General features: G+C 52.5%; 1 protein-coding gene across 1 annotated transcript; it reads right to left on the bottom strand.

Moving 5' to 3' along the window:
* Positions 1–3,514: 3,514 nt before the first annotated feature.
* On the bottom strand, positions 3,515–6,627 carry KBTBD13 (kelch repeat and BTB domain containing 13). Its single transcript, XM_030813823.1, has one exon. The coding sequence runs from the start codon at positions 6,625–6,627 to the stop codon at positions 5,251–5,253; it is 1,377 nt and encodes a 458-aa protein (XP_030669683.1). The 3' UTR covers positions 3,515–5,250.
* Positions 6,628–12,338: the final 5,711 nt, after the last annotated feature.

Genomic DNA, 12,338 nt, shown 5'->3' with positions numbered 1-12,338 from the left:
GCCCAGCTCCTTGAGGCCAAAGGAAAATAAACAGAACAGCCCTGTGTGTATTCCGCCGCCAAGAGGAGCCATTCTTCAAGGGATGATTAGCATTTCTAATCCCAGCTTCCTCCCTTCCCTTGAAAGAAAAGTGACCGGTGAGCAGCTGCTCTTCTCAGATCCCACTCTTCCCAAGGTGGACTGCAAACTTGACAGCTCGTCAACTCCACGGAGAAGTCTTCCCTGGCCACCTGCCACAGCCCTGCCAGAAATGATACTCCTGTCCTCTGAAATCTGAGAGCCTTTCTCTGTACCTCTCCTATGGAGTTTCCTTGATTGACTGATCAATTGATTAATGCATTCTTTCAACAAACATCCGTTGAGTGCCATTCATTCATTCAACATATATTTCTTAAGTCCCTACTAAATAAATAATCTCTTAAGCTGCCTACTACGTTCTAGTCATTTTTCTGGGTCCTGATGAGACAGCAGTGAACAAAACAGAAAAAAACCTCTGCCTTCGTGGAGCTCAAATTTTAGTAGGAGAAAACCAACAGCAAACAAGTGAAAAGACAGCATGGAAGATGATGCTAAAAGCTATGCAGAAAAATAAAACAGGAAAAGGGAGGAGAACATGTAGAGAAGGGGGAGGTAGATTTTAAGTAGGGAGGTTAGGAGAGCCAGTAGGATCGAAGTGACATCTGAGCCAAGACCTGCAGGAAGCGGGATGGGGCTGAGGCAGTGCACAGGCAGAGGGACACCGGCCACACACCCTGAGCCCGGAGTGTGCCTGGTGCGTCTGAAGAGCAATGAGGACAGAAAGGAGTGGCAGGAGATGAAGTCAGGGTGGGAGAGTCGGAAAGGACTTTGCCTTTCAGAGGGGGTGCACCATGCTCTGACGCACTTTGTTGAACTAGGATGGCTCTGGCTGCCCTGTGAGCACACTGAAGGGAAGCCAGCAAGGAAGTGGGTCCTGGGTGGAGGACAGGGGTGGGGCAGCTTCTCTGCCTCTGCCAGGTGGGCTATATAAACCAGATAGGATGATTTCAGGGAGAGGAAGGCTTGGGGTGCAGGACATCTGGAGTCAGGGGCAAGGAGAACGTTTGTGGAAGACTGGAGAGAACTCCAGAGAGTCGGGCTGCAGGGCTGTCACCAGGTTGAGAAAAATGGTCCCTGCAGCTTTAAGCTGTGTGAGTGTAGGCCTCTCAGAAAGGACGGACTTCTCAGAGTAAACCTCTGGGCTGGGACAAAGAGATTTCAAACCCAGCCCTCTGAGCTCAGTAACTCCTGTTTCTGTAATTTGCCCAGCTGCACCTGGTTTGTGCCCCCCACACCTTCATGCAATAGTCAAGCCGAGGTGCCGGGGAATGAGAGGCTGAGAATCCCAAGTCCTGAGTTCAAGTCCCTGCTCTTCCACTTAACTGCCTGTGTGACTCCAGGTGAGCCATTCTGGCTTTCTGCTGGTTTCCTCACAGGCACCCCAGGCACGGTCACCATCCCTGCTGAGGGTAGTGGGCAGTGGTGACACATGCTGACTGTGGGTGGAGCAAAGCCTTAACTGTAGAACCCTTAGACAGAGAAGGTGGGCTGGGTTACAAAAGCTTCCCCACACTTCCCGAGACAACGGAGTATCAGTGAACGTAGAAATATTCCCCAGGGCCTAAACCAGTCATTATCTGGGCTGAACGGGGCTACTGGTCTCCCAGGTCTATCCTAAGGGAAGAGAACTAGTTAACTTTCCTATGGAAGAGGGAAGACAAAGGGCTGAGTCCAAGGCAACAAACGAACTCCCAAAAGACGTGGGGATACATAGAGAAACGCAAAACGGAGGGAGTGTTAAAGAGACCGTTGGAAACACCCTGTCCATCTCAGGATGTCGGCCAAGCAGACATGCAGCAAAGACAAGCCTATGGCCCTGGGTTCACAGCCAGGTTCTGCCACTTCCTAACGAGCCTCTTCTAATCACATGACCTTTGAACTTTCTTCCCTCCATTAAGCTGTGGGAGTAGGGGTGTTGCCAAACTATCTACCACTTAAAATTCTCAAAAGCTCAAGTAAGTCAACTGTGGGAAAGCTCTCTGTGAACACTGTGTTATTATTATGCACAAAAGGCATCTCAGAAAGGGCTGCCCTGGATGAAGGGAGGAACAACCAAATGCCAGGAGCCAGCAGGCTGGGGCTAAGCAGCCCCAAGTGCAGACCATGCTGTGGGATGAGAGAGACTATAAGCTGATGGATCATGACGTGGCAAGTCTCAGGTGTTCAGCACTGGTCAGGAGGAAGGAGGAAAATGCTCTGTACTGTTATGAAAAGTTTTCCGTAACTTGGAAGTAAGGCAAAAGGAGGATTATTTCCTTTCAATATTACTTTGGGACAATTTGAACAGAGAAGAGTTATTTAATTTTCAAGGGGAATGTACCTTTGCCTTACAATTTACTATAGATTAGAGCCCAGACTTTGTGAAGTTACATGCTAACTTGTAGGCATATGCACAAATACGTACATGCATGTATGTAAAGATGCAAAGGATTTTTGTTCAGTAGAGAACCAAAAAAATTATGCCTTTGTCCTGTAAGGCATATACCTGTTTTGTCTCTAACTTAGCAAACTTATTTTAGTATGTCTCTTCCAACTAAATATACAAATCTGTCTCTCAAATGCTCTTTTCAATCAGCTTTGCCATTCTTTTTGGTTCTCTTACAGGTGAGTTAAATAAATCTTTGATGTGTGATAAAAATTACACTTTGAGGCCAGGTACAGTGGTTCATGCCTGTAATCCCAGAACTTTTGGAGACCAAGCAGGAGGACTGCTTGAGCCCAGGAGTTCAAGGCCAGCCTGGGCACAGTGAGACTCCACCTCTACAAACAATTTTATAAAAATTGGCCGGGCACGGTGGCTCATACCTGTAATCCCAGCACTTTGGGAGGCCGAGGTGGGCGGATCACCTGAGGTCGGGAGTTCGAGACCACCCTGACCCACATGGAGAAACCCCATCTCTACTATAAATACAAAATTAGCCAGGCTTGGTGGCGCATGCCTATAATCCCAGCTACTTGGGAAGGCTGAGGCAGGAGAATCGCTTGAACCTGGAAGGTGGAGGTTGCGGTGAGCTGAGATCGTGCCATTGCACTCCAGCTTGGGCAACTAGAGTAAAACTCTGTCTCAAAAAAAAATTTTTTTATAAAAATTAGCTAGGTGTGGTGGTGTGCACCTGTAGTCCCACCTACTCGGGAGGCTAAGGTAGGGAGGATCACCCGAGCCCAGGAGGTTAAGACTGCAGTAAGCCATGATTTTACCACTGTACTCCAGCCTGAGTGACAAAGCAAGACCCTGTGGGAAAAAAAAAAAAAAAAAGAATGGATTACACCTTGATAGAACTACAAGTGAGGAACTCTTGTTGCTATGCTGTGTGGCTTTGGGCCAGTGGGTCAGTTTCTGCCACAAGAAGAGGGTACCCAATTCCCAGGCCCAAGGTAGGTCTGGAGGGGGAAGACAGATGTGAAAGTACCTTGCACATCATTCACAAGATGCAAAAGTCAGGGTTTATTGTTGAGACTTATCAGGCTAGAATACTCCAGGGCTGGAAGGTCCCAGGCTTCTGAGGGCAGCATTCTCCAGGCTTGGGACATAGGCCAGGAGAAAAGGCAGCTAGGTGCAGCCCTGGCGCGAGCCTCCATGCCCCGGAGGTGCCATGCCGACACTGCATTCTCCACTTCTGACAAGGCCAAGATTCCCCATGGGCCTCAGGTCCTGGGGGATGGAGACCAATCAGGGCCACCCAAAGAAGTCTTCCCAAGGCCATGGAGAGGCTGGAAAGGGCTGGGACAGGCATCTGCCCAGAAGCCAGAGCTGAGGATTTTGATGAAGTAACGAGAGTCCTCATCCAACAATAGAGGTCAGCACTAGGTTCCTAACTAGTGGCCTCTGTAGCCTGGGTTCTTTCAAGGCATCATCATTTTAATCACGGACAGGGAAGTCCTCCAGCTCACTTAACAGGATCTCTGCCCTTACAATCCGCATACGTGGTTGTGCACACACAATGATGTTACAGCCAGGGGTCCAATGAGCAATGCAGGCAGCCCAGGTCAGGAAAACGAAGAGCTGGGTGAGCCAATGCTGCACAGAGGATGGTAGAGCACTGACAGGGAGAGGAGGAGACTAGGCATTCCAGCCCGGGGAATGGCAAAGGGCAGAGTAGCACAGGAAGAGAATAAACCTATAGAATGTGGAGGAGGGGCTACAACTGAGAAAGATGAGGCAGGATTTGGCTCATACCTCGAGTGACCTGAAGTCATGTGGGTTCACAGTCCACTGCCCCTGTGGCGATGGCAAAAACCGGGTGGGCAACGGCTTACACTTGGGCGCTCCCCTAAGGGTCCCAAAAAAGGAACGTGAAGAATCCTCTAGCCCCCACAGGTCTCACTCCAGGCTCAGCTCAGTCACTATCTGCTACAAGTTGGCCCAGTCTTACCCCCTCTCTAGATGCCCCAACTACTGCTGCTCTGCTGGTATGGTTGGACTTGCAGAGACCCTCCCCATCTGCTCCAGCCTTCCCCAACCCTGCTTCTCTTCTGAGCTCTCAGCCTCCATGGTCTGAGCCTCCCCTTTCAGCAGCTAATGGTATCCTGCTCATCTCCTCCATAGAGTTTGCACACTCTCTTCTTTTCTGGAGTTATATTTTTCTCCTCTTCCTATTTTCCCTTTGCCCTGATTTCTTCAGCGCTTTATGTTATTGTATGTGGTTTTAAATTTTTTTGCATCTTGCCTTCAACTCTGTGGATCAAGTGTGTGTAAACCTTTTTGTTGTCCTGTAACTGTTAAGATTTTTTTCTGGGTTATCCTCTAAGCTTCCTGGATCCCTGTGTGGCAACTACAGCTCTCATTAGGCATAACACTGTATTGGGCATACAGTAGGTGCCTAATTCTTGCCTGCTACTGGCAGTTTGATTAACATCATTTAAGTCACTCCCAGCGATGCTCAATCACTAGCCCATTACATACAAGCCTGGATTATTCAAATCCCAACTCCCCCTACCCTGTTCAACTGACATTGTGACCCACCAGCTCTCAGCAGAGCCCAAGTGATTTGAGGGCGTCATCGCTGCTCCCTGAGCTTCTTGAACATGTCCACACCACCAGAAGGCACCAGACCTGGGTGTCTCAGTAGAAAGAGGGAAGTTGCCAGCTACTTCTAAGGCCGGCCTCACACACTCAGCCATAGCTCAGGGAGAAGTCACAGCGTCTCCTCCCTCCTAAAGCCAACCCAGAGGTCACAGTTCTGACGTTGTCGAGGCCACAGGCCCAGGAGCGCCAGGAGGCAGCCTTAGGAGAAAGGTCTGCAAGGAGCCGGGCCGTGGGAAGCCGGCTTTCTCCCTGAGCAGCCGCCAGGTGCCGCCCTCGATGGCGTAAAGCAGCGTGAACATGCGGTTGACCGTATAGACGGTGTCGCCGCGCACCACGGCCGTGAAGAGCGCTCCCTTGCTGTTGACGAACTGGCCAGGCAGCGCCGTCCACTGGCCCGTGGCCAGGTTGAGACAGTCGATGGCGCAGTGCAGGAAGTCGTCGGAAGGTCCGTTGCGCACCACGTAGAGGCTGTCGCGGTGGGCCACCATGCAGTGGCCATAGCTCTGCGGCCGCCGCAGCTCGGCCACTGGCAGCCACGCGTCGGTTCGCATCGCGTACTCCACCACGGCGGTGGTGTCGGCCGGCCGCCACAGGCACACGAAGAGGCGGCCACACGCCTGGGCGCAGGGCACGCCGGCGGCCGGCTGCGGCAGGTCGGCCACGAAACTCCAGCAGCCCGCGTCCGGGTCGTAGCGCTCCACGGAGCTGATAGGCGTCCTCTGGAACTCGCCGCCGATGGCGTAAAGGCGGCCGTCGAAGCCGGCCAGCGCTGTGTCATAGCGCGGCTGGTGCGGGCTGGGGAACTCGCGCCACGTGCCGCCGTCGGGGTCGTAGCAAAAGCCCAGCTCTACCACCTCCTTGCTGGCGCCGCGCACGCCCCCCACGATGTAAAGCTTGTTGCCCAGCGTGGCCACCCCGGCCAGCAACGTGCTGGCCTCCAGGGGCAGCGCGGCCAGCGTGCGCCACGCGTCCTCTTCCTCGTCCAGGTAGCACAGCGTGCGCGACGCGTCCTCCAGGAAGCCGGGCGCGGGTGTGTGCGTGCTCACGGCCACGTAGCTGCTGGGCCTCAGCGCCGCCACGTAGGCGCGGGCCTCGGGCAGCGCCAGCTCGGCCGCCAGCTCGCGCTCGCCGTCGCGGATGAAGAGCGCGGCACTGTGAAACACGTCGCGCAGGCCGAAGGCGGCAGCGGCGTCGCACAGCAATGCGCAGTTGTCCGACGTGAGGTTGTGCTCCAAAAACCGAGCCAGCGCCGGCGCCTGCAGGAAGGCGGCGCACTCCACGGCCTGCAGCAGCTCGTCCTCCGCCGCCAGCGCCGGCCGCTCGCCGCTCAGCACCTGCAGCGTGGCGCGGAAGCCGCCGGCACTCAGAACGCCCAAGCGCACCTCTGCCGCGCGCGCCTCCCGCATGCCGGAGCGGAAGAGGCCGCGGAAGAAGCCGCAGTGCTCCACCAGCAGGGCGCGGTCGGCTTGGAAGAGCTGGCCGCCCACCCACACCTGCACCGGGGTGTCCGGACCCCGTGGCATGGCGAGCTGGCGGGGCGGAGGCCGCCGGTGGGGCCTTGGGTTCGCTGGCCACCGACTCTGGGGCTGCCCCGGAGCGAAAAACTTCCCTGGGGGCTATAAATATCTCTCCCTGGCTAAAGATAGTACGGCTCATGTGATGTGGTGGCCCGGAGGCTGTATGGCTGCGGGCCCGAAGGGCATCTGGAGACCTGTGTGGTCACTCATTTCCTTAGAAGAAATGGTAATAATGGTGACCATATACCGTGCACCTGCAGCATGCGGGCGCACTGAGGGCTGCTAGGGAGATACCCATTTCACCTGCATCTTTCCAGCTGTGTGCCGCCGTGCGAATGTCCTAACTGTTCCTCATATTCCAAATGGGGCCAGTAGGCCAGGAACGGTGGCTCACTCTTGTAATCCCAGCACTTTGGGAGGCCGAGAATGGTGGATCACCTGAGGTCAGGAGTTCGAGACCAGCCTGGCCGACATGGGGAAACCCCGTCTCTATTAAAAATACAAAAAAATTAGCCAGGCGTGGTGGCACGTGCCTGTAATACCAGCTACTTATGAGGCTGAGGCACGAGAATAGCTTGAACTCCGGAGGCTGAAGTTGCAGTGAGCCGAGCTCGTGCCATTGCACTCCAGCCTGGGCAACAGAGTGAGGCTCTGTCTCAAAAAAAAAAAAAATAATTAAAAAATAAAATGGGGCCAATAATAACGCCTATTTCACAGTCTTGGGACAGTATCTGAAATATCCCGGTTGAGGCTGAGAGAGTTTAGGTAACTTGTTCAGGGTTAGGAAGAAGCTGAGACAGAATGAATACCCAGCTAGGAAGAAGCTGAGACAGAATGAATACCCAGCTCACCCCTTCAGCTCAGAGGAGTGGGACAGGCAGGTTGGAGAACAAGGCGGAAATGGAGCAAATACATTGGGCCAGGCTGGGGTCCAAGACCAGGGTTTTAATTTGGCTTGGGCTTCTGACTCTGACTCTGAGGCAGTCCAATCTCTTTTTGAGTCTCAGTTTTCTTCTCTGAAAAATGGGAAAGGTAGCAACCCTGCTTTGCAGATGAGCATCCCATAAAGCCCCTGACTTGGGATGGGAATGAGAATTCCACACTTGCTGTGAGGCTCCAGATCCTGGGAAAAGGAATTGGGGCTGCCTAGGGGATCATATGCCTGTGGATGGGAAGAAGGGCTTCCTGAAATAATAATAGCTAACACTTTAATTGCATTATGTGTCAGGCACTGTTGTAAGCACTTTATACTAACTCCTCACAACAATCCTAGGAGTAGATACTATTATTTCTACCCCCCATGGATATTATCCATTTATTGCTTATAGCAACACTATGAATTAGAAATTATTAATGGCCTTATTTCATATATGAAGAGACTGAAGCACCGAGAGGTTTAGTTACATAGCCAGAGAGTGGCAGACCTAGGCCTGGAATGCAGCCAGCCTGATTCTAAAGCAGGGGTCCCCAAACCTGGGGCCACGGACCTTAGGAATGAGGCCACGCAGCCAGAGGTGAGCGGTGAGCGAGCAAAGCTTCATCTATATTTACAGCCACTCGCCATTCTCATTACTGCCTGAGCACTGCCTCCTGTCAGATCAGTGGCAGCAGCATTCGATTCTCACTGGAGGGCGAACCCTATTGTGAACTGTGTGTGGGAGGGATCTAGGTTGCCTGCTCCTTATGAGAATCTAATGCCTGATGATCTGTCACTGTCTCCTGTCACCTCCAGATGGGACTGTTTGGTTGCAGGAGAACAAGCTCAGGACACCCATTGATTCTACATTATGGCAAGTTGTATAAGTATTTCATTATATGTTATAATAATAATAGAAATAAAATGCACAATAAATGTAATACGCTTGAATCATTCCAAAACCATCTCCCCTCCGCCGTCTGTGGAAAAACTGTCTTTTACGAAACCAATCCCTGGTGCCAAAAAGGTTGGGGACCGCTAGAGGGTATGCCCATACCACCTGTGTTTTTTTGTTGTTGGTTTTTGTTTGTTTGGTTCATTGGTTTGAGGTTTTTTTGTTTGTGTGTTTTTGAGACGGAGTCTCACTCTATCACCCAGAGTGACAGAGTAACCCACATCCGGTTAATTTTTGTATATTTAGTAGAGACGGGGTTTCACCTTGTTGGCCAGGCTGGTCTTGAACTCTTGCCCTCAAGTGATCCACTCACCTCGGCCTCCCAAAGTGCTGGGCCATACCACTGTGCTCTGATGCCTCTCTGTGCTACAAATGCTGGGCAGTCACCTTGTGTCAGGAGGGCATAGTTGAAAGGCACCTCCAGCTCATATGGTTCAATCCTCTCACTTGCAGTGGAGGAAAGTGCTCAGGGTCTTGTAGCTTGAGGCAGACGGCCTCAGGCCTCCTGCTGCCCACTCCATAGCACTTTTCCCACTACACAGAAGTTTTCTGGGTGACCAGCTAAAACTATGGGTCCCAAAATGGAGCTTGGGATGGAATGGAGCTTAATAATTATCTCTTCCTGCCACCTTATTCTAAGGTGAGGAAACTGAGGCCCAGATGCGTAAAATGGTATCTGCCATTTAGATGTTTAGCTGCCCCATCCTTACCTGCAGGCCTTCTTAGGGAGGATGAGTGGCTCACAATGACCAAGTAGAAGGTGGGAAGAGGCAGGGGAACTTCTCTCCCCCTTAGGACACATATGCATAGATCCTCACGTATGAATCTGCAAAGCCAACACAAATGTGCCTCCCCTGCTAGGGAACTCCCATCCAGTTCACTCCATCAAAGCAGTGATGGGCTGTGGGGACCACTTGTGTGAGCCTGGGAAGCCAGAGGCCTGGAGGAGGCAGCCAGAAATATCTCTGACTCTCTGCCCCAGGGACCAGACAGGAAGAGGACGAGGAGATGGGGGGATGGGTGGGCAGGAGTCCCCACAAATACTATCCCAGGCCCTCTGCCAGCTTCTTTCTTTCCCCAAGGCCAGATATTGGCTGAATGGTCTCGGATGTCCAGGCAGCAGGCATGACAGTCCCAATCTTGGGGACCAGTGGGCTCTCAGTGCTGGGTCTTGACTGTGTCCTTGCTGGTGGCCTTAGTGGTAGGGAAAGAGTGTCTGACTATTCCCATTTCACAGATGAGGAAAGAAAGGCTTAGAAATGAGCTGGGCTTTTCCTTGGTTATGAATGGGGATGTGAGGCTGAATCGAACCCTGCCCACTGACCCCAGCTGTCACTCCTCACCTGCACTAGCCTTGTCTCAGGGCAGGGAAACAGTTGACTTCTGCTGGGGGCAGGGCTGGAGAAGGGCTGACTCCCAGGGGGCCACGGCTGCTGCATAGTCCCGGGACTACAGTGCCCTCCCAAATGGCCTGTTCTAGACACCTAGTAACCGGCAGACACAACCAGATGGAACCATTGCCAGGCCCTCTCCTGAGAGCAGGAGGAGGAGGGAGTGCAAACCCCTCCTGGCTGAAGTTTGCTCTTGGCTTGATTTTTTCCAAGTCCAGCCCTGCCTTGAGTGGGCTGGGGCTCGGGCACCCACCCAGTTTCCACCTCCAGCAGCCAGACAGTGGGGAGAGGGTCATCCAAGGTGGGGGGTCATGTTTTCCCGAGGCTTGGCTGAGGATCAGCCCTTTGGTCCCGCCCCCAAGGCCCCAGTGGGGTGTTGCCTGCAGCTGGGGAGAGTTTCCTCCTCCTGGACACTGAGTGTCCCTCTGGGATTTGGAGAAGACAAGGAACTATCCCGGCTGTGGGCAGCCCACAGAGTTCCCAGGCCCTGCTCGACCCCACACCAACCTCCCTCTCCACTCTGCATCCCCCACACTGTGTGAGGTTGGGGATGGGGGCAAAGAAAGGAGAAAGGAGCCTGCCTCAGACTCTGAGCCTTTCTAGAGCGCAGCCCCAGTGTTGTTCATGCCTGTATTCACAATGATGGGCACACGGTAGGCGTCTGTTAAGTAGACTCTCTGGGGCGCTAACCTGTGGGAGTCTCCAGTCTGATAGAGAAGATATAACCCTTGCCCTGGGAGACACCCCCACTCTGAAGTCTGATGGGAACGCCCTGGCCCTTGCCACTTATGCACATAGATGTTTCTGCACATAGGGTAGTGAGTGGCTTGTACTGCCTGAACCTGGAGGAGGAAGAGCACTGGACTGGGAGTCAGGGTTCCTGCCTAGGCTCTGATGCTGGTGCCACCACTGACTTACAAAAGCTACCCAAACTCTTCAGGCTACAGTGCTTCATCTGTAAAGTGGAATTTGAATCTGCCTTCTAAGGTTCTGTTCCCCTTTGACATCTGAATTTATCATTCAACAACCACAGAAGTGGTTGTCATGTTGTGCCTCCAGAAGAGGCAACCACATCACGAAAGGGTACCAAAAGCTTAGCTTTATATGAAAGGGCTCCTGGGGGTTGGGTGGCAAGGGTAGGTCCTGCCATCAGAAAAACCTCACAGGCCCTACGTGTCTAGACCTATATTTGCTCCAGTCGTTCACTCCAGAGATAATCTATTAAGCACCTGCTGCATGCCCACTGCTGGGCCTGGTGCCACATCCTCTAGATTTTGAGTGCCCGGGGGCCTCCTATGAGACCCTTGATGGGGGTTGGGGGTAGAGGGTAAGGAGAGTTGGGTTACCTGCCCTAGCAGAATAACCTCTCTCTTGATCTGAAGTGTACAAACTTCTGGTCACTAAATGGTTATGACTTCTTTGTAGGTGGATGAGAAATGTGTGCTATTTATATCCAGAGGAGTAGACAGAACTAACCTCCACTTCCTTGGGCCATGGGCCAAGCTCTGGATAGGACACATGCTATCTAATATACTTATTGATATTGTCCCTGTTTTATTTTATTTTGAGGCAAGGTCTCACTCTGTCACCCAGGCAGGAGTGCAGTGGCACAAATACAGCTTATTGCAGCCTCCACTTCCTGGGCTGAAGCTATCTTCCCACCTTGGCCTCCCATGTAGCCGGGACTATAGGTGCATGCCACCATGCCCAGCTAATTTTTTTTATATGCTTTTGTAGAGACAGGGTTTCACCATGTTGCCCAGGTTTGTCCCTATTTTAAAGATGAGGAACTGAGGCCCAGAAGGGCAAAGTAGCTTATTCCAGGGTCTGACAGTAGCAGACCCTGGGTGAGGAAACTGGGGATGGAGAAAGGGACAGGTCGCAGCCATGAGGTGGGCACTGTTTTCCTCCCAAGCCTCAGAGAAGGGGCAGACTTTGAGCAATGAGCTGTCACAGTTGAGGGCCCCAGTAACCAGGTGGCCACCAGCTCAAATAATCTCTGAACTGGAAGAGAATTAAGGGTTATCTTACTGCAACATGCAAGTCATGAAGGAGTCTCCTCTATAACACTTCCTTGAAGTGGTCACCCCCTTGGTTGCTGCCAGTGTCAGGGGAGAGGGGTTGAGTTCCACCAAAGACAGTCCCTTCTAACTATGGACAGTCAGATGGTCATAGAGTTCACCCTCAGACTGAGCTAGAATCTTGCAGCTCCCATCTCCTGGTTGGTCAAATTTTAAAGATGAGGAAACTGAGACCAGATAGAGGTCAAGTAACATCCCAGCATCACACAAGCTGAGAAGTAGCAGAGCTTAAGTTTTCACGCAGTTGGGCCCGTGCAGGCCCACAGTTAGCGCTGTCTCCAGCAGTTGTCCATTGAGATTGGTTCTATCCCCACAGGCCCCATCTGGAACCAGTCTGTCTTCACAGAACGGGGCCAGCCCAGGGATGTGACTGG

The sequence above is a fragment of the Nomascus leucogenys genome, chromosome 6 (genome assembly GCF_006542625.1).
Source record: "Nomascus leucogenys isolate Asia chromosome 6, Asia_NLE_v1, whole genome shotgun sequence".
Lineage (NCBI taxonomy): Eukaryota > Metazoa > Chordata > Mammalia > Primates > Hylobatidae > Nomascus > Nomascus leucogenys.
The sequence above is the reverse complement of the archived record's forward strand: the minus strand, read 5'-3'. Positions and strand labels throughout refer to the sequence as shown.